The 22,881-nt window shown below is 44.7% G+C and overlaps 1 protein-coding gene and 1 pseudogene across 1 annotated transcript in view; one reads left to right on the forward strand and one right to left on the reverse strand.

Moving 5' to 3' along the window:
• The window catches only part of NUP160 (nucleoporin 160), a 65,416-nt gene extending 47,887 nt beyond the window's left edge, over nucleotides 1-17,529 (reverse strand). Inside the window, exons 1-7 of the mRNA XM_003278987.4 lie at nucleotides 17,202-17,529; nucleotides 16,830-16,941; nucleotides 5,952-6,162; nucleotides 5,414-5,636; nucleotides 3,113-3,191; nucleotides 2,458-2,572; nucleotides 1,238-1,396 (exon numbers count right to left, since the gene is read on the reverse strand). Coding sequence (XP_003279035.2) covers nucleotides 1,238-1,396; nucleotides 2,458-2,572; nucleotides 3,113-3,191; nucleotides 5,414-5,636; nucleotides 5,952-6,162; nucleotides 16,830-16,941; nucleotides 17,202-17,403 — 1,101 coding nt within the window. The 5' untranslated portion in view covers nucleotides 17,404-17,529. The remainder of the gene's footprint in view (nucleotides 1-1,237; nucleotides 1,397-2,457; nucleotides 2,573-3,112; nucleotides 3,192-5,413; nucleotides 5,637-5,951; nucleotides 6,163-16,829; nucleotides 16,942-17,201) is intronic.
• Nucleotides 6,851-7,611, forward strand: LOC105738819 (annotated as a pseudogene).
• Nucleotides 17,530-22,881: the final 5,352 nt, after the last annotated feature.

A 22,881-nucleotide genomic window follows, 5' to 3' on the forward strand; every position in this document is an offset into this window, starting at 1 on the left:
AGAGAGAATAGAACAATTATGTGCAATCAAGATAAATGTCTTGATAGCATGATACTTTTGGGCCACAATATTAGGAAAAAACTGCAAGAATGAGCTCTTCCTCTTTCCTTCCATTCTGTTCCTAAGCAATCCAATCTAAAAATCAGTAGGTACCTAGAGCAAGGTAGATATCCTCGCTGGCCAGAAGGTAAGGGTCGGGGACCTGGGGGGTTGGGGTTCGGCATAAGGAGTCAGTCTGAACAGGCTGAAGAGAGCATTGGTGCAGGCACGTCCCAGCACAGGAGTGAGAACACCAGTGAGTGAGCAGGGCACGCATGCAGGGGTGATATGGCCAGGTGTGATGAGGCAAGAGCCCAGGGACTAAAGAAGAGTGTCCACATTTGGGACTGCCTGACTTTGGGGGGGCGGGGGAGCAGGAACAGTTTGACACGGCCTCCACGTGGACAGAAAGCTTGGTGCAGGATGGAAACTCAGGCTGGGTGAGGAGGAGGTCCATTGCATGGGGCAGTCTGGTGGTCTCAGGGCCCAAACAGGGTAAGGAGGGCATCCACACTGGAGGAGCAATGTGGAGTGGGCTATGAGATCCCAACAGAAGTGAGAAGGGCATCCAGGAAGGGCAGTGGCCTCGTGCGGGGACTCAGTGGGGGAATCAGAGCTCCTGCATAGTAAGGGAGACAGACCCTACCTCACTGGGCTGTTATTAGGATTAAATGGATAAAACGCATATAGCATATGAGCCCAGAGTAAGCACAATCCCAGTGTTTGCTATTATTAATATGCATAAAGGGACTGGCACAGCGCCAAACACACAATACTCAACAAATGGCTGTTTATTAAATGATTACACTATTACATCACATCCTACATATCTCATCTACAGACAGCAGCTACTGTCTGGATGCTAAGCAAATTTATTTAGAAAAATTAACTTCACCATAACCACTTAACACCTACATCCCTTTCAGGAATTCTGTTTTTTCACCCAGACCTCCTAATTTGCTCTTCTTGTTTAGTTTCTGTTAACTTTTCCTTTCGTGTTACTTTAAACTCTCTACTTCCTTTCATACTGACCCCTCCTTCAAGATCTTCTGATTCACATAGTAGCACAAAACCCAACCATCACCTCAGAAACACACCTAGGTCGGTGAAAAGAGCTTGAACAGACTCACTGAGTCTACAGCCATTTCTCCACATCAGTACGCACAGAATAACTTGGTATGTGTTTTATTTTTCATACCTGTCCTCGTTTTGGTGCATGCATGTATATCCCCAGGTATAGTCCCATGGCGGGGGAATAAGCAAGCCGTAATTTGTGTCCAGTTCCAGCAGTCAGCCGAAGGTCTTTCTTCACAGGGACATACTCCAGCATGTCAGCTACCATCAGGCACATTTGCTCCTGTCCAAGAAAATAGTTAATAGGTGATATTCAAGGGATCTTCAGGCCAGAAGAACATACCTTTTGAAAGGATGGACCTTTCATTATATCTACCGCTCTATCTAGTTTATCTGCTAAAAGATCTTACAGGTTTTTGTTTTAAAAGGGCTAACACGGGCCGGGCGCAGTGGTTCAGGTGTGTAATCCCAGCACTTTGGGAGGCCAAGGTGGGTGGATAACCTGAGGTCAGGAGTTCGAGACCAGCCTATCCAACATAGTGAAACCCCATCTCTACTAAAAAATATAAAAATTAGCCAGGTGCAGTGGTGCATGCCTGTTATCCCAGCTACTTGGGAAGCTGAGGCAGGAGAATCACTTGAACCTGGGAGGCAGAGGTTGCAGCGAGGTGAGACTGCGCCATTGCATTCCAGCCTGAGTGACAGGGTGAAACTCTGTTTCGGGGGAAAATAAAAAGGGGGAGGGAGGGGCTAACATGAAAAACATCTCTTCAGTCTGAAATATAAGATCAGACTTATATAAAATATAAGCTGTATTTTTTTAGATGAATCTTGAAAACCATTTTACCAACTGTTGCTCTTAAATGAAAGGTCCAGTCTGGGTAACATGGCAAAACCCCATCTCTACAAAAAATACAAAAATTAGCCAGGTGTGGTAGCGTGCCCCTGTAGTCCCAGCTATTTGAGCAGCTGAGGTGGAGAATCGCTTGAGCCTGGGAGGCAGAGGCTGCAGTGAGCTATATTCATGCCACTGTACTCCAGCCTGGGTGACAAAGTGAGACTGTCTCAAAAAATTAAAAAATTAAAAAAAAAGTGAAAGGTATACTTTGTACTACTCTTCCAGTGTTCCTGTTAGGTTGATAAGTTTTCCAAACAAAAAGACAGTAAGTTAGGAGGAAAATATATGCAAAATAAAGCTAAATGAAACTGTCTGAATCTGGAAGTGACCAATAATTTCCAAACCAATTGATCTAATAATCTTTAAGAGAAACAGCAAAATTTATTTCAATTCTCATGATTCACAACCCTGTTTCAACTTACAGCAACTATAAATGTAGCACTTACCTTGTAAGACCACATTCGTAGTTTATGATCCTGACACAGAGCAAAGATGAAGGCATCATGCTCCACACAATGAACAGCAAGACTGAGGGGACGATCTGAAGGCGACTGGTCACCCCTAAAACATAAGACCCAGTTTTAGAGTTTTACTGCAAAGAATCTGATCATTAGAATTTGCAATTCAAGAAATATAACAAAATTATAAATGCACACTCTTAGCAGAAGGACCAAGAGCTTATATGCTGGTATAAGACAACTACATTTCTATTTGGTTTATCACCAATTACTGTAATAAAATTTAAAAGGCTCTACATAACAATGGAAGACTGTTTCCTTTCATATTGTTTTCCTGTAACCATCAAAAACTTTCTACTTCTAATAATTTTACACGAAACTGGATTTGGGTAAGTCAGGGCAGAGCACTGAACTGGATATTGTGAGAATATAAACAGGCCGATTTATGCTGACAAGGCATCCAATTGCAGATGAAAGGGACTTGGGAGTGTGGCTTTCCTCAGATGGAATTTAATGTTATTCTGACTGTCCTCCTTTCCAGTATAATGTTTGCCTTGGAATAAGACTGGAAACAATAACTGCCGACCAGTGCAAAAAGATTAAATTCTTGGGCCCTTTGATTTACCTGCCAGACACCACTCACCTGATAGCTGTTGGCATCCAGCCTGTAAGCAATCGTTGCATTACTGAACTCTGTTTCAGTTCCACAACTGACACCATACCTGCAATGATATCCAGGGCACCTCCTGAACACACTTAGAGAAACCCAAAGGCAAGAATGATGTAACCGTAAACAAGGTCCTTATAATAGGCAACAGACTTCTGTATTTCTGTATTAACAAAGTTTTAGGATGTAACTTTCCTACATATATCACACCTAAAATATTTTGAATCATTATTAGATCCATAAAAATGGCATTTTTATACTTCTCGTGGAAATTTTTGCCTTTTACAGACAGTAACCCACATTGCCACCCAGCAGAATCACTTCATTCTTTCTAAAACAATCACTAGGTACCTTTCATGTGCCAGGCACAGTTTTAGATGGTGGTGACATAGCAGTAAACAAAACAAATTTTAAAACTCCTGTCCTCATGGAACTTATATTCCTTTGGGGGAAGGGGAGAAGCAGAGACAGTTAAATTAAGTAGAATGGTAGTAAGTCAGAAAAATAAGAAACAAAAGGAGTACAGAGAGTGCCAGGATATAGGGAGGGCAGGCAGGGGCACTGCAATTTTGAAAAGGATGGTCAGGGAAGGCCTCAACGAGGTGACATTGAGTAAAGACCTAAAGGAGCTGAGGGAATGAGCCAAGCTAGTAGCTGACAATACCAAACAAATGCCTTGAAGTAGGGGTGTTCCTGGCATATTCAAGGAATTGCAAGAAGGCATGTGGCTGGTGAAGAGGAGGGGAAGAGTGAGCAGATGAAGTTAGAGACAGCAGTGGGTCACTCTAGGCCAGTGTAAGGACTCTGGGTTTATTCAGCATAACATGATATATTTGAAACCCAACTTGGGTCATGTTGGCCAGGTGCGGTGGCTCACGCCTGTAATCCCAGCACTTTGGGAGGCTGAGGCAGGCGGATCACTTGAGGTCAGGAGTTCGAGACCAGCCTAGTCAATGTGGCAAAACCCTGTCTCTAGTAAAAATTCAAAAATTAGCCAGGTGTGGTGGTGGGCACCTGTAATCTCTGCTATTCGGGAGGCTGAGACACAAGAATCACTTGAACCTGGGGGTCAGAGGTTGCAGTGAGCCAAGATGGAACCACTGCATTCCAGCCTGGATGATAGTGAGACTCTGTCTCAAAAGAAGGAAAGAAAGGAGGCCAGGCGCGGTGGCTCAAGCCTGTAAACCCAACACTTTGGGAGGCCGAGGTGGGCAGATCACAAGGTCAGGAGTTCGAGACCAGCCTGGCCAACATGGTGAAACCCTGTCTCTACTAAAAATACAAAAATTAGCCGGGCATGGTGGCAAATGCCTGTAATCCCAGCTGCTCAGGAGACTGAGGCAGGAGAATTGCTTGAACCCAGGAGGTGGAGGTTGCAGTGAGCTGAGATCGTGCCACTGTACTCCAGCCTGGGTGACAGAGAGAAATTCCATCTCAAAAAGAAAAAAAGAAAAGTTGCGTCATGTCACTGCACTACATAAAGGACGGCTTTACACAGTGCAGTGACATGACCCAACTTTGGTTTTCTTTTTTGAGATGGAGTTTCGCTCTTGTTGCCCAGGCTGGAGTGCAATGGCACGATCTTGGCTTATCACAACCTCCGCCTCTTGGGTTCAAGTGATTCTCTTGCCTCAGCCTCCCGAATAGCTGGGATTACAGGCGTGGGCCACCACGCCCAGCTAATTTTGTATGTTTAGTAGAGACCGGGTTTCTCCATGTTGGTCAGGCTGGTCTCAAACTCCCAACCTCAGGTGACTCGCCCGCCTTGGCCTCCCAGAGTGCTGGGATTACAGGCGTGAGCCACAGCGCCCAGCCCTTGGGTTTTAAATATATCAGTCCACCTAAGAAGTTTCTGAAGAGGGTTAAGGACAGATCTGGGGAGATATATAGAAAGCTAAACAATAATCCAGGCAAGACACAGTGGCAACTTGGTGCAGGGTATTTAATGTCTTTGTTTCAATTAATTTAATTATAATGCTATACTGCCTCCATCTCAGGGCAGACAATTAGGCAACTCATCTCTACTACAGGATTTAGAACAGGCTGTCTTATACTTGTCTATCTGTTTTTCCATGCTCCAATATGCTTTATAGTTCCTTATCCACTGTATAAAAGTAAAGCATTAGGGACTCATTAGGCAAGCCATAATGAACGACCAGTTCCGGGGCAGTAGAGATGCAATTCCTGCATTGGATGACGAGGATGAACTTTTCAGGTCTGTTTCAATGTTAACATTCCTTGTTAAAAGTTAAATCCATGCTCAGTTCCCATTCTTACCAGGTATGTCATAAGGAGGTAGCTTAAGAACAAAGATTCCCCCAGAAGCACATGGTAAGGCAAACAGGGCCTCCCCATCACTGCTAAGCCAGGCTGTTGAGGCGGTGGAATTAGGAGATATTCCAGGTACTGCTGGAATTAACTGATAGTTGCAAGTATCTGTGAAATCAACTTTTCCAATGTCAGTGAATATTGACTGCATCTGACTTTCAACTACCAACTCCTGTGGAGTAATTAAAAAGAAAACTCTATTAAACCAAAATAACCAGAATTTTGCTCAGTTCCTCTCTATTGCTAAAAAAGTTTTTAAAGTAAAAAACTGTCAAGTTTAGGAAGAAAGCTATTCTTTTTAATGAAAACTAATTCTCAACTTAAAATGTATGCCTGATCATTTTAAGTGGTAGCTATCAAAGTATGCTTGGTGAGGGATAACGAGAATCCAAATTTCCTTCAATTCCAAAAGATACCACTTCAGCACTAAATTTGTGACACCTAGAGTAATCTGGGAAATAAAAGATATTGCACTTAGCCAACTTACACTCCTATACATCCGGGAGGGGTGTGGTAAAAGTAACCTGTGCACTGTTTGATTGGTTAACATCAAGATTATCACATGATTCTGAGTCTCGGAGACATAAACCCCTCCAGGTAAAACACTGCAATTTTGGAATTTTAGGCGAACGGCATTATTCAACAGATTTATGTCCAGTGACTCCTCCATCAGCTCCAACGTATCTCCAGAGGTCTTCCTGTTGAAAAAGAGACATTTGTTTGAAAAGTTTATGCTTTTCTTTCTCACTGACTGTTGCACTGAAATATATGAGAACAGTGTCCAAGTGAACTCACCAAATTTGAAAATTTTGGATAAACAGATTTGGAACACTTTTGCATTCCAAATCACATTATGTACATTTATAAAAAACATCATAACAAAATTCAAATTTCATTGTGATTCTGTTACACAGAGACATTTCCAAACTCGATAGGCCATTTATTTAGGACAATATTTTATGCAATTAAACTCTACTATAGTAAAAATTAACACCATACCCCGGCCACTGCTTGTAGTGGAATGTGGCCTCCATATATACTACAGCATCAAACAAAACTGACCTTAATAATTGCGGTTATTTCCTGTTTCTATTACTTCTTAACCTGCGATAGCATGCGTGCGCACACATATACACACACATAGCATGCGGGCGCACACATATACACACACACACACAGAATAGCAATTTTATACATGCGCTTACATGTATGTGCAAAAATATTACTAAAATAAATATTTTAATATAAAAATACCTTCGCAAATTGAACACACCAGGGTTAGTTTCTATACTGATAAGCTATTCTAACTTTTTATTATTACTCCTCAAAAGGAGCTTATTTATTTTTTTTCTTTTTTCCCCCACCCTCCCCAAAAGGAGCTTGTTTATTAATCCCAGCTGAGGAGCCAGGAGCCACTGGCAGCCACAGATCTCACCGCTGCACAGGGTTTTTAGAACTTCAGCCATAGTTGGCCGGGTGCGGTGGTTCACGCCTATAATCCCAGCACTTTGGGAGGCCGAGGCGGGCGGATCATGAGGTCAGGAGATCGAGACCATCCTGGCTAACACAGTGAAACCCCATCTCTACTAAAAATACAAAAAATTAGCCGGGCGTGGTGGTGGGCGCCTGTAGTCCCAGCTACTTGGGAGGCTGAGGCAGGAGAATGGCGTGAACCCGGGAGGCGGAGCTTGCGGTGAGCCGAGTTTGCACCACTGCACTCCAGCCTGGGCGACAGAGCGAGACTCCGTCTCAAAAAAAAAAAAAAAAAAAAAAAAAACTTCAGCCATAAAAATGGGCAGAATTTTCCTTGATCATATTGGTGGTACCTGTCCATTTTCTTATGCAAATTGTGATACAATCCTGACCAACCACACAGAATTCATTTCCACTTGGTTCACAGGCGCCACTGGCAGAGCATTTCTTTTTAACAAGGTAGTGAACCTGCAGTACAATGAAGCTCAAGATTGGGTCATGCTCACTAGCCGCCACATGGTTCGACATGTGAGGTGAAAAACTGCAGTAGCAAACTGGGATGGATCTATGAGTTTGCCACGGAAGACAGCCAGCGTTACAAGGAAGGCCATGTGATCCTGGAACGTGCTCTAGTTCGAGAGATTGAGGGCTCTAAGGAGCATGTACCATCTGATTACTTTTTTTTTTTTTTTTTTTTTTTTTTTTTGAGACAGGGTCTCACTCTGTCAGGCTGGGGTGCAATGGTGCAATCATAGCTCACTACAGCCTCGAACTCCTGGGCTCAGGCAATCCTCCCACCTCAGCCTCCTCAGCAGCTGGGACTACAGGTGTGCACTACCACACCTGGCTAATTTTTGTAGTTTTCAGTAGAGACGGGGTTTCACCATGTTGGCCAGGCTGATCTTGAACTCCTGACCTCAAGTGATCCACCCACCTCAGCCTCCGAAAGGGCTGGGATTACAGACTATCTGATAACTCTTGAAGAAAAAGAGATAAATCCATCTTTTCCCAGGTCTTCTTCGCTGAAAACAAAAATCTACTTACATATATCGTCACCTTAGCATCACAGTCAGATTCATGAATGGTGGAACAAGAGGTTGTGAGAATCTAAGATGGAACCTTTTTTTTTAAGTTTTGTATTTTCCATCCAATAGCAGTGTGTACAGAGAATATGATGCAGATGCTGTTAATTTTTTCCCCTATGTTTACACCTTGAGGCAGAAGAGTCTATCTGCAGCTACATGGCAGGCTACGTAAGAAAAAAACTGGGGCTATTAGAGTGGAAAAGTGTGTTTTATGTAAATTTTGAAAGGAAAATATGTCAGAAGTATAGTTTTTAAACTCACTTGGGCTCGTTTTAAACTTTTTTTTTTTAAACTCAGTTATTTCACTTGATTTACTATCATCAGAGAAGAGATCCACATCAGTGCCCAGCGCTAAAGACTCAGTGTTAGCATGGCTTGTGCTGGCCAATGTGCCATTTTGTTGTTGGAAATGAACCGTAGCACTAGAGCCCATTCTTCCTTGTCAGTCTTGACACAAAGATGTCACCATTTCTAATTATTTGTCACTACATAATCAGTGTTGATTGGAAACTTTTTCTGAAATGGGGCAGAACTGCTGTCTTTTTCCATTAACTTAAGCATAGTAATATAAATAAATAATTGGGAAAAAAATTAAAAAGGAGCTTGTTATTAACAATGATGGTAAGTTCTGCGAGTGTAGAGATAGCCCCTATGTTCTTACAGCCCAAGTACTAATACTTTTCCTCTAGGTAAAGTATGTGCGTATACACTTGGACATCCTTAGACCCGGCAAAGTGCCTAGGACAGAGCTGGCATTCGATAAATGCTTTTGATAAAATGCATGCAAACTAAAAACAAAAACAAAAACTTTATTCAAATTCAAGTTGCAACAGAGGAGATAAAGCATTTTGCCCAAGGCCATTAGGTCTGACTTTAAATTCAGATTTAAACTCTTAACAACCCTCCATCCAATGTCTACCAGACTCAGCACAGAAGCTGTCATGTTACTTTACCCTAACGAGGATATTTCTTACCTTTGACTTCTAGGTATTTGTCATCTTTAAACACCACTAGTGCATATTTACTCGTCTATGTCCTTGAATCAGTAGGTATGATCTGTCAACGCCTGTGGCTTTCCTCTTCCTGACTCTGCTGCTTCTCTCCCATCTCTATGATTTAACTAGTACTCACTTTGTGAACCTCTTCCTCAGCAGCACCAGCTGATATTTAGTGATTGTCAAAGGAGGTGGCTCTACTTCTTGCTGGGGTCACATCTTTCCTAGAATGATGAACTCTTTCTTGCAGAACAAACCAAGAGTAAAAATTTAACCAACTAGTTTTATTTTTCCTCTTTTTAAAAATTTTTTTTTTTAGAGGTGGGGTCTCACTATGTTGCCCAGGCTGGTCTTGAACTCCTGGGCTCAAGTGATCGTCCCACCTGAGTCTCCTAAAGTGCTGGGGTTACAGACATGAGCCACCATGTCCAGCTAGTTTATTTTTCTTGACTTCCAGCTCCTAGTTTTATCGGCTTTGCTCCTCTCAAGTAAATATATTCTTATATTTTATTAAAATTATTCTAGGCCGGGCGGTGGCTCACGCCTATAATCCCAGCACTTTGGGAGGCCAAGGAGGGTGGATGATGAGGTCAGGGGATCGAGACCATCCTGGCTAACATAGTGAAACCCCGTCTCTACTAAAAATACAAAAAAATTAGCTAGGCATGGTGGCAGGTGCCTATAGTCCCAGCTACTCAGGAGGCTGAGGCAGGAGAACTGCTTGAACCCGGGAGGCGGAGCTTGCAGTGAGCTGAGATCACGCCACTACACTCCAGCCTGGGCGACAGAACAAGACTCAGTTAAAAAAAAAAAAAAAAAAAAAAAAATATATATATATATATATAAAATATATTCTGACTATGTCTTTTTCCAAGCATCTCATCATCTCAAATTCCCTTCATTTTAATTAACTTCCTTTTTTCAAGTAGTTTTCTGAAGTATTTTTCCTCTCCCTCCATTTTTTGAGACAGGGTCTTGCTCTGTCACCCATGCTGGAGTACAGCGGCACCATCTCGACTCACTACAACCTCCACCTACCAGGCTCAAGTGATCCTGCTACCTCAGCCTCCCGAGTAGCTGGGATTACAGGTGGGACTATGGGCTCACACCATCATGTTCAGCTATTTTTCAAATGTTTTATATAGGGCCCCACTGTGTTAACCAGACTGGTCTTGAACTTCTGGGCTCAAGTGATCTTCCTGCCTCAGCCTCCCAAAAGTGAGCCATCACACCAGGCCTTCTTTCCTTCCTTTTTAGTTAATGTTCCCTTGACTAATGGGAGGAGAAATCTTACCCAAAAAGTATCCCACCACAAATTCTTCTTTTACTGAAACTCAGCCTTTACTCCCAGAACTGTCATCTTTGACATATGTAACTATTTTGGTTGTTTTTGATTCAGCTGACTGTTTTATCTTACCCATAACTGAGGAGAAAAAATATCTATGTTATGAATAAATCCAGGCTTTTCTTTTCATAGAGCTAAAAGAGTTTCTTTGTTTGTTTTTTGAGACTGAGTCTCGCTCTGTCGCCCAGGCTGGAGTGCAGTGGTGTGATCTGGGCTCACTGCAACCCCACCTCCCGGGTTCAAGCAATTCTTCTGCCTCAGCCTCCTGACGAGCTGGGATTACAGGTGCCTGCCATCACACCTGGCTAATTTTTGTATTTTTAGTAGAGACAGGGTTTCACCATGTTGGCTAGGCTGCTCTTGAACTTCTGACCTCAAGCGATCTACCTGCCTCGGCCTCCCAAACTGCTGGGATTACAGGTGTGAGCCACCACACCTGGCCCTCTTACTTGACTCTTAGCAGCATTCCACATGATTACAGGTGTTAGCCACCATGCCTGGCCCTCTTACTTGATCTCTTAGCAGCATTCCACACACGTGACCTTGCCTTCCTTTTTAAACAGTCTCTTCTCATGAATCCTATGATACTACCCTCTCCCAGTTTTCTTCCCACATTCCTGTCCATTTCTTCCCCTTCTCCTTGACCTGACCCCTATATGCTAGATTTCCTCAAACTTTGATCCTGGATCATCTTCTCTCACTGTACACTTTCTCCCAAGGCACATCTTATCTACTCCTAAGGATGTAAGTACCTTTTCAGCGCTGATCATTTCCCAGAGCTACTTTGCTTCTGTAACTCATGGCATCAGCACAATTTTCTGGATCCTCAACCTCACCTCTGAATAATTCCTTCGCTTTCCTGCCTTATGGTTAAAGTTGGATCCTGGATCTCCCGTGAGGACAGTGACCCCAGAGTTTTCTCTACCATGCCCTTTGGGGTGGGGCCTCAAGGAAGACATACAGATGTCCTTGTTCCCCACTGGCATTCTAGGCCACTGTTCCCCCTCTGCTACCCGAATCACTCAGCTCTGAAGCTCATGGAATCAGATACCACCTGCTACCCATGCTCACTGCAGTTGATTTTAGCTCCTGGCTCACTGTCACTCTCTCCCACACTACTCTTGCCATAATTCTTAATGATTTCAATATCAGGGCCAGGTATGGTGGCTCATGCCTATGATCCCAGCATTTTGGGAGGCCAAGTCAGGAGGATTTCTTCAGCCCAGGAGTACGAGATCAACCTGGGCAATACGGCAAAACCCTATCTCTACAAAATAAAAAAATTAGCCAGGCATGGTGATGCCCGCCTGTAATCTCAGCCACTTGGGAGGCTGAGATGGGAGGATCGACTGAGCCTAGGAGTTAAGGCTGCAGTAGGCCATGACTGTGCTATTGTTCTCCAGCCTGGGTGACAGAGTGAAACTCTGACTCTAAAAAAAAAAAACAAAAAACAAAAAACAAATGAATAAACAATATCCAATTATCCTAACACTCCACCTTCTCAGTTCCCCAAATTCCTTTCCTCTAGTGATTGCTCTCAACTGCATCTACTAGGTCGTTCCCAACTGCACACAGATACATTATTATATTTTCTCTGTTCCTCCCTTGCTCTCTGGCTGCCATGTCATTTCTCTGCTTCCCTTATAGCAATACACCTTGGAAGGGCTATTCTATACTCACAATTCCTCTCCTCCCTTTCTCTCTTGAACCCACTCCACTGAGGCTTCTGTATGACTACTGCAGCAATTCCTGACCAGGTCATCAATGACCTCATGACCCAAAGGCCAATTTTCGTTTCTCATCTTGCCTGGCTTAAATGCAACACTGACAGTTTGTTTTCCTTGAAACATTTCCCTTAGCTTCTGGGACGCCACGTTCTTTGTTCAACTCTCACTTCAGTTACTCCTTCTTGGGCTCCTTTGTTAGTTCGTCATTTTTCTAAATGTTGGCGTGCCCCAGGGTTCAGTCCCAGACCGCTCTACTCAAGTGGCTCTCAACTGGGGGCGATTCTTCCTCATTCACCAGGATATTAAGCAATATCTAGAGATATTTTTGGTTATTGTAACTGGGGTAGAAGTGGCAGTATAGATGTGCTATTGGTATGCAGAGGGTAGAGGCCAGGAATGCTGTTGAACACCCTATAGCGTACAGGACAGCCTCCCACAATGAAGACTTAGCTGACAATAATAGTGCAGAAGGTGAAAAATCCTAATTTATTCTCACTTTCTAGGTGATCTCATTCAGTAGAACAGCTTTAAGCACGATCTAATGCCAACAATTTCACAATCTGTATCGTCAGCCCAACTTCTCCACTCAACTCCTGACTACTGTCTCAACACTCACTTGTATATCTAACAGGCATCTCAGATTACACCTGTCCAAAACAGAACTCCTGGACTCACTGAACCTGAAGAAAACAAAAGTACCTGCTTCACCTATACTTCTTTCCATTGCAATTAATAACATCCCCCTAACTTCCAATTGCTCAAGCCAAAAATCTAGGGCTCACCTGTGACTCTTTTCTTTCTGTATACTCCCCATCCAATGCAACAGCAATTCTAACAAATTCACCTTGAAAACATATCCACAATCAGAACATTTCTCACTGCCTCTGTCACTACCACCCTGATCTAAGCCACCATCATGTCTGAATTGTGGCACCAGCCTCCTAACTGGTCTCCCTGCACCCACCCTTTCCCCCACCACGCTCTATTCTCAAGACAGCAGTCAAAGCAATCCTTTAGAAGCCCGGATCTTAGATCACGTCATTCCTCCACTTTAACCTTCCACAGCTTCTTCTCATCTTACTCGGAGCAAAAGCCGAAGCTTAAAATAACCAACAAAGCCCTGATCTGGCCCTCAGCTATCTCTTTCTTATTATTCTACCCTTTGTTCACTCAGCTGCAGACTCCTGGCTCCTTTCCACTCTTTGAACACGACAAGCTCCTGTTTCAGGGTTCTTTGCACTTTTTATTCCGTTTTCTTGGAAGGCTCCACCTGAAATACTCATTCCCTAGATATCCTTTCTTCTGCTCAAATGTCAACTTACCCCTGGCTCTTGCCCAACCACCTACATAAAACATTAACTCCCAAAGGTATTCCTCTTCCCTCTTAAGCTGTTCCCTTTTCCCTATTCCATTTATCAACTGACAAACTGTCAGACGCATGTGAACCAGAACAACTCCATCTTGAACAGGAGCTGGGTAAAATGAGACTGAAACCTACTGGGCTGCATTCCCAGACAGTTAAGGCACTCTAAGTCACAGGATGAGATAGGAGGTCAGCACAAAATACAGGTCATAAAGACCTTGCTGATAAAACAGGTTGCAATAAAGGAGCAAGCCAAAACTCACCAAAACCAAAATGGCGACAAGGGTGACCTCCAGTCGTCCTCACAGCTACACTCCCATCAACGCCATGACAGTTTACAAATGCCATGGCAACATCAGGAAGTTACCCTATATGGTCTAAAAAGTGGAGGCATGAATAATCCACACCTGTTTAGCATATCATCAAGAAATAACCATAAAAATGGGCAACCAGCAGCCCTCGGGGCTACTCTGTCTATGGAGTAGCCATTCTTTTATTTACATTTTTTTTTGAGATGCAGTTTTGCTCTTGTTGCCCAGGCTGGAGTGCAATGGTGTGATCTCAGCTCACTGCACCCTCCACCTCCTGGGTTCAAGCTATTCTCCTGCCTCAGCCTCTCAAGTAGCTGGGATTACAGGCATGTGCCACCATGCCCAGCTAATTTTGTATTTTTAGTAGAGACAGGGTTTCACCATGGTCAGGCTGGTCTTGAACTCCTGACCTCAGGTGATCCACCTGCCTCGGCCTCCTAAAGTACTGGGATTACAGGTGTGAGCCACCATGCCTGGCCTCCTTTACTTTCTTAATAAACTTGCTTTCACTTTGCACTGCAGACTTGCCCTGAATTCTTTCTTGTGAGAGATCCAAGAACCCTCCCTGGGGGTCTGGATCGGCACCCTTTTCCTGTAACAAAACTGCATGTACTTGGGGTTTTTTGGTTATTGTTGTTATTGCCTATCTTCTTCCATGAGAGTAGGGACTTTGTTTTGTTCCCTGCTATATCCCTATTCCCTAAAAACGGACTGAAATACATTAGGCAAGCAAATTTTCTTTCTTTCTTCCTGTTTTTTTTTTTAAAAGAGATGGGGTCTTACCCTTTTTCCCACCTGGAGTGCAGTGGCACGATCGGATCCTCCCGCCTCAGCCTCCTGAGTGGTTAAGATGAAAGGCACACGCCACTCTGCCTGGCTTATTTTAAAAAATCAGGCTGGACACGGTGGCTCACGCCTGTAATCCTAGCAAGTTGGGAGGCCGAAAACGGGGCACTGCTTGAGTCCAGCAGTTCAAGACCAGTCTGGACAACAAGGCAAAACCCCATCTCTATAAAAACAAATAGAAAAATTAGCTGGGCATGGTGGTGCATACCTGTAATTCCAGCTACTTGGGAGGCTGAGGTGGGAGGGTCACTTGAACCTAGGGGGCGGAGATTGCAGTGAGCCATAATTGCACCAATGCACTACAGCCTGGACAACGGAGCCAGACTGTCTCTCAAAAAGAAAAAAAAAAAAAAGCAGAAAGAAAAAAAATTTTTTTTTGTAGAAATGGGGTCTTGAACTCCCGGCCTCAAGAGATACTCCCACCTCAGCCCCCTAAAGTGCTGGGATTACAGGTGTGAGCCACTGTGCCCAGCCAAAATATTTAATTAAATGAAATTTGTATCTCTAACATAAAGTCTCTCTTTTGAGCCTTAGACCTGTAAACTTCAATGCCTACTTGACATTTCCAAAGGGCTGCTCCCCAAGTACTTCAAATTTACTATGTCCAATAGAATTATTCATATCTTTCCAAAATCCATCTTCTACGTATCTCTGTAAATGGCAACCCCTCCCCACTCACATCTGGTTAGTCACAGGAGACACCAGGGAGCTGTCCTTGTTCTCTCCTTTTCTTTTACCATCCCTTACCCCATATTCAATCCACCACCAAGTCCTAGTGAATCTATCTTCCAAAGGTATCTTGAATCCATCTACTTTTCTATTTCTAGTCATTCCCACAATTGAGCCACCAGCAACCCTTACTTGGGCCATGATAAAAGCAAAATTTTTTTTGTATTATACCCATCTAATCCAAATCCACTTTCCACAAAGTAGACTGAGATCTTCTAAAAATACATTTAAAAAAATTTAGATTCAGGGGTACATGTGCAGGTTTGTTACATGAGTATATTGTGTGTATATTCCTATATACATGAGGTTTGGGCTTCTAATGATCCTGCTGCCCAAGTTGTGAACACAGTATCCGACAGGTTTTCCAACCTTTGCTCCCCTCCCTCCCTCCTTTTGGGATCCCCAGTGTTAACTGTTCCCATCCATGGCCGGGCACGGTGGCTCACACCTGTAATCCCAGCACTTTGGGAGGCTGAGGGGGGATCACGAGGTCAGGAGATCGAGACCATCCTGCTAACACAGTGAAACCCGTCTCTACTAAAATACAAAAATTAGCGGCAAGTGCGGCCCTAGTCCAGCTACTTGGGGCTGAGCAGAATGCGTGAACCCCAGGGGCGAGCCTGCAGCTGAGATCCGCCACTGCACTCCAGCCTGGGCGACAGAGCAAGACTCTGTCTCAAAAAAAAAAAAAAAAAAAAAACCTGTTCCATCCAAAGGTCCGAGTCCTGCCTACCTCTCCAACCTCAGTATCTCACCTCACTTTCTGTTTTACCCACTGCACTTAAGCCACACAGATCTTTGGTCAGTTCCAAACCCGCCACATTCTTTCCACTTCATGACCTTTGCATATGGTGATCCTACTTGCTGGACTCCTCTCTGTCCACTCCCCATGCCTGGCTAACCTCGTGTCCTTTAGATCTCAGGTTAACTGTGAATTCCTTAAAGCCTTTCCCTGCCCCACTAATTACATTTGGTCCTTTTATTAGCCTCTCATAACCCCTATATTTTTCCTCTAGGGCAAGTTTTCCTTCACAAAATTTCCCCATGAAAAGTGGGTCCACATCTATTCTGACATTGCTACAACGTCTTGCATGATGAAAATGGCAGTTTTGTTCATTTCGTCCTGGTACCTAGCACAATGCCTGACATATTGAAGCTCGAACATATTTGTACGATGAAGGAAGCTGTAAAGCACTATAAAAACATAACGAGTTCATGTTTAAAACTGGTCTTATGGGCTTTATCCCCCTAAGCTACATTCCCTCTGCTTCTGGTGTTACTTGGTGTATGTGTGTGGGGGGGGAGGGGGGAGGTATCTCTTCTAGAACCCTGTGTCTCAGTTTTCCCGATTCCGATACGAACTGAAAAAACAATCTTTCTCTTTCCCTAAGTGTCAATTACCGCTTCTAGAATAGCACTTTGGGTACAGCGACGAAAATTTATACAACAAACCCTCCCTTCCAGGGGAGTTTGGCGAACTATAGCACTTACCAATGAATGAACCTGTTTCTGGTTACGGAGAACAACTTGCCACTCTCCACATAATAAAAGCCTCCCGCGCTCTCACTGTATTTTACGGCGCCAGCCACGGCATTCGCAGTCCCTGCAAAATCAACGTGGTCAGCCTGCACACGCGTCTTCTGAGAAATGACAGGGACTAAGGGAGCTGACAAAGCAGAGGGTGACAGACTGACAACCCATACAAAGAAAAGAGGAAAACGTCGGACATCAAGGGATCTCTGATCCCGGGGCCAGAGGCATGTGGACTCCAGGAGGATGAACCAGGGAGTCAGGGACCCTGGGACCCATGAGAGGAGCCCGAGGGGACAGATCGGATCGCACCCTCCCTGGCCATTTCCGTACCAGTGCTGTAGACTGTGAATTCCCGAAAGTGCCTCGGCCTTTCGCGCTCAGCTCCGCTTAGCTCCACGAAGCTCCGTTCCAGGGCTCCCGCCGCCGCCATCTTCCCGCCGTCGCCGCGATGCCCGACGGGACAAAGGCAGGGCCGCGCGGTCGCCGTCACTTCCGGGGGTGAGGCGGGCGGAGCTGCAGACAGGTGAAGCATCCCGGGAGCAGAAAGGCGGCTCCGGCCCTTCGTTGCGGGGCTTCCACCGGGAGAATGAGGGTGGGCAGCGAGGAATCCAGAAGAGAAGGGGCAGGGGAGGCAGACTCTATCTGCGGGAACCTTCAGTGGCCGGCTGGAACGCCTCCGGAGGGCGGTGCCCTTTTCTCAGCGGCCGCAGGGCGGGGGGCGGGGCCGGGTTTGTTTCTGTTTCTAAAATGCGGGACTCAGTCTCCCAGGAGGGGCGAGGTCCGGGGAGTCCCGGCCTTTCGGCGTCCTTGCCGGATCCCGGGTTTATGGTCACCTCTCCCTCGGTTAGGGTGTCCGTCTGTAAATCTTTGGCGACCCTCCCTTCGCTCTTCAGTGGCGACACTGGGGATGGCGGGGTGAGGAAGGGGTAGTGAGGGAAAGGCCTTTGGTTTTGGTCTTTTTTCCCCCCAAGAGACTGTATTCGTGTATTCCTGTATAATGAAACGTAATGTGGTAAACCTTGGTGCTGCCACTTGCTGAGGTTACCTGAGTGCTACTCACTTGGATACGTGAAAGGAATTTGCCATTCATTCCACCCGTGATCTTGCACTTGGCTGTCAATGCAGTAAGGGCCCATAGTGGGTGTTTAGAAGATATTGTGGGAGTAGATGTTCAAAATCGAGGAAAATGCTAATCTCCAGCGGGGAAGGTTTTGTTCCTTAGTGATAGCCAACGCTTGTTAAGCACTTCTGTTACCAGTGACCACAGCCATTCCTTGTCATTCTCCGTTTCATTCATCTGGTTCCGACCATCATTTTCTATCCACTTCACTCTCTCTGGGACATCAACTTTGGCAGTGCAGTCGCCTTATTCTACCTGGAATCCATTGTTCTACAAAATGTTCACTGTGCCTCACTTCTTTGGTGTTTCTTTCTTAGCCTGAATACCATTAAATTACTTCATTGCCTAACTCTCTTCATCGGTAGAAACTACAACTTCGACTACATTCAAATCTGTAGCTGAATATGACTGGAGAAAACTATACACCCGGGTCAGGCGTGGTGGCTCGCGCCTGTGATCCCAGCACTTTGGGAGGCCAAGGCGTGAGGATCACCTGAGGTCAGGAGTTCGAGACCAGCCTGGCCAACATGGTAAAACCCTGCCTCTACCAAAAATAGAAAAATTAGCCGGGCGTGGTGGCTCATGCCTGTAATCCCAGCACTCTGGGAGGCACAAGTGGGTGGATCACGAGGTAAGGAGTTTGAGACCAACCTGGCCAACATGGTGAAACCCTGTCTCTACTAAAGATACAAAAAATTAGCCGGGCATGGTGGTGCACGCCTGTAATCCCAGCTACTCGGGAGGCTGAGGCAGGAGAATCGCTTGAACCTGGGAGGCGGAGGTTGCAGCGAGCCAAGATCGCGCCACTGCACTCCAACCTGGGTGACAGAGTGAGACTGTCTCAAAAAAAAAAAAAAAAAAAAAAGAAAAAAGAAAAATTAGCTGGGCATGATGGTACGCTCATGTAATTCTGGCTACTCAGGAGACTGAGGCAGGAGAATCGCTTGAACCCGGGAGGTGGTGGTTGCAGCGAGCCAAGATCGCGCCACTGCACTCCAACCTGGGTGACAGAGCGAGACTGTCTCAAAAAAAAAAAAAAAAGAAAAAAGAAAAATTAGCTGGGCAGGATGGTGCGCTCATGTAATTCTGGCTACTTGGGAGGCTGAGGCAGGAGAATCGCTTGAACCCGGGAGGTGGAGGTGGAGGTTACAGTGAGCCAAGATCGCGCCGTTGCACTCCAGCCTGGGCAACAAGAGCGAAACTCCGTCTCAAAAAAAAGAAAAAAAAGAAAAGAAAGAAAACAGACAGAAAACTATACACCCATACTGACATGCCTCCCTCTAACTCCATCAGGACCATATACCTTGAGTGGGCCTATAATGCTGCCCAGCAAACACATTGTGTTTGCCTTCTCCATTTACTGTTCTAAATGAGTATTTCATAACTCCTATAACCTCCATTGCCTCCTTTGTCATCCTAACTCTCAGCTTGCTTCTTCATTTAGAAAATTAAAGCAATCAGAGGCTGAGATGGAAGGATAGCTTGAGGCCAGGAGTTCAAGACAAGCCTGGGCAACATACCCCGATCTCTAATAAAATTTTTTTTTAAATTAGCCAGGCATAGTGGTGTGCCTCTGTAGGCCCAGCTATAGCAGGATTTCTTGAGCCCAGGAGTTGGAGGATACAGTGAGCTACAATCCTGCCACTGTGCTCCAGCATGGCCAGAAAGAGACCCATCTGGAAAGAAGGAAGGAGGAGGGGAGGACTTTCTCTACAATGACATCTCCCCACCTACCAGCATCTGTAACCACATATTTTGCCTTCCCTTCCTGTTACTATAAACTGTCTCTGAGCTTATGCAGAGACAACCTTTCTGCTTCCCTAGAACACCTGCTCAAGGACATCATTCCAGCAATTCAATTATTTCCATTTTCAGTCTTTTTCCCTTTTTACTTAGTACTGTATGTACTAAGCATACAAACATTCCCTCGACCTCCACTCTCTGCAGCTACTACTCCATATCTCTTCTCCTCTCACCCACAGCAAAACTCAAGAGTGTTTTAATTCCTTCTCTCTCATTCTTTTATTTTTATTTATATATTTATTTATTTATTGAGATGGAGTTTCGCTATTGTTGGCCAGGCTGGAGTGCAATGGCACGATCTCTGCTCACTGCAACCTCTGCCTCCTGGGTTCAAGTGATTCTCCTGCCTCAGCTTCCCGAGTAGCTGGGATTACAGGCATACGCCGCCCTGCCTGGGTAATTTTTTTTTGTATTTTTAGTAGAGACAGGGTTTCACCATGTTGGTCAGGCTGGTCTCGAACTCCTTACCTCAAGTGATCCACTTGCCTCGGCCTCCCAAAGTGCTGGGATTCCAGGCGTGAGCCACTGCATCTGGCCTCATTAAATCCATGTTTTTCAGGCTTTTACTCCTACTGTCTTGCTGAAACTGCTTCTTTCCAGGTTATCAATGGCATCCACATTACCTATCTAATACTAAACTGCTATTTCTTTTTTCTGACACAGAACCTTGCTCTGTTATGCAGGCTGGGGTGCAGTGATGTGATCCCAGCTCATTGCAGCCTCAAACTCCTGGGCTGAGGTGATCCTCCTGCCTCAGCCTCTCAAGTAGCTGGGGCCACAGGCTTGTGCCACCATGCCCTGCTAAATTTTTTATTTTTATTTTTTGTAGAGACAGGGTCTTCCTATGTTTCCCAGGCTGGTCTCAAACTCCAGGCCTGAAGCGATCCTCCTGCCTCTGCCTCCCAAAGTGCTGGGATTGTAGGCGTGAGCCACAGTGCCTGGCCCGAACTGTTATTTCTAAGCTTATTTGACTTCTTGTAGAATTTGACCAATTGCTTGCTCCTTCCTCGTGGAAACACATTCTTCATGTGGCATCAAGGACGCCACTCTCTTGATTCTACCTATTTCACTAACCGTTCCTTTTCAGACTCCTTTCCTAGATGCTCCTCTTTTCCCCAACCTCTTGATGTTGGAATGTCCAGAGTTCAGTTCTTGGTCCTTTCCATCTACAAACACTCCCCTGAGAATCTCACCCAGTCTTCTGGCTTTAAATACTACACTGCTATATGCCCATCATCCCCAAATGTATACCTCCAGTTATGTATTCAACTGCCTGTTTTGTATCTTAGATTTAACGTGTCTGAAACTGAGGTCCTAACCTCTCTCCCCACACTTACTTTCTCCATCTCAGTTACCAGCACTGTCCCAGTTGCTCAGCCTCCCGAGTAGCTGGGATTACAGGTGTGAGCCACCGTGCCTGGCTTATTTGTTTGTATGTTTAGTAGAGATGAGGTTTCACAGCGTTAGCCAGGATAGTCTCAATCTCCTGACCTCATGATCTGCCTGCCTCAGCCTCCCAAAGTGCTGGGATTACAGGTGTGAGCCACCGCGCCTGGCCACACTTCAACTGTTATTATTTACAAATTCGTGGTTATCCAAGTTATAACTGCGCATGACACTGATGCACCACAGTAGAGAGAACTGACTATTTCCGAAGACTGATTATTTCCACTTTCATGTCTAGAGGTCACACCTCTTTTGCCAAGTTCTCAGCCTTTATATTCAGTTGCCTCCTTGATGCCCCTTGGATTTCCCCTGGACATCTCAAATTCAGCATATCCAAAATGTTACCCCTCTCTATATACTCTCACCATATACTCTCACATGTAGTCTAGATCTGTGTGGACATCACCACTGTGGCCCAGTCTAGAAATCTAGTAATTACCCTGGACTTTTCTCTTTTAATCCCAACACCCAAGTCTCATATATCCGTATGGCAAAAGAAAGATGGCCACGAACTCTTTGACATTGTTCCCATCCAGAAGTGTAGCCTTCTTTGTCCCCTCCCCTTCAATCTGGAGGGTTCTGTAACTGCTCTAAGGAATGTAATACAGCAAAAGTGACACTGTGCCAGCCTAGCTTAAGAGAGCCTATATCTCTCTTGGAAGACTGGCTGTAGGGGAAGCAAGCTGTCATGTAAGAAATTTGGCTATGCCAGGGCCATCCTAGGCAGATTGCAGGGAGAGACCACACACAGAGACTCTCATGCTACTTGAAGTGAGAGATGCCTGGTAAGTCCCCAGGTCCCAGATGTTTTGTAGAGCAGAGATGAGTCATCACCACTGAACCCTGTCCAAATTGCATATTAATGAGCTAAATACATGATTGCTATTTTTATTTTTATTTAATTTAATTAATTTATTTATTTTGAGACAGAATCTCACTCTGTCGCCCAGGTTGGAGTGCAGTGGCGCAATCTTGGCTCACTGCAACCTCCAGCTCCTGGGTTCAAGTAGAGATGGGGTTTTACCATATTGGCCAGGCTGGTCTCGAACTCCTGACCTCAAGTGATCCACCCGTCTCAGCCTCCCAAAGTGCTAAGATTACAGGCATGAGCCACTGCACCCGGCCTCAACGTACATATTTAATGTAGTAATGTTTTTTCATTTTTTTCTCAGAAAAAAATGTTAAATTGATGAGGCATCTTTCAGTTTTATAGGAATCTAGGAATTACGTTTTTTGACAGTGAACACCTTTTAGCTTTAGATCATTGTCTTATCTCCAACATCCATTAGAATTTCGGGAACTTCACGTTACCTAATAAATGTTTGAGGAATAATTAAATGAATGAATAAGTGCATATATGCATTTTTGGAAAACTCAAATACCCTTTGAACTATTAATGTTCTGGGGGATGGTTATAACATAAATTGAATCATATTGCCATCTAGTGGTTAGGTAGTGACTTCGTTTAGAAAGAAAATGCAGAATGTTACCAATATTGTGCAGCAAGTTTTATTTAAATACTTTTTTTTTTTCAGATGGAGTCTCGCTCTGTTGCTCATGCTGGAGTGAAGTGGCACGATCTCTGCTCACTGCAACCTCTACCTCCCAGGTTCAAGCGATTCTCCTGCCTCAGTCTCCTGA

The sequence above is a fragment of the Nomascus leucogenys genome, chromosome 15 (genome assembly GCF_006542625.1).
Source record: "Nomascus leucogenys isolate Asia chromosome 15, Asia_NLE_v1, whole genome shotgun sequence".
NCBI lineage: Eukaryota > Metazoa > Chordata > Mammalia > Primates > Hylobatidae > Nomascus > Nomascus leucogenys.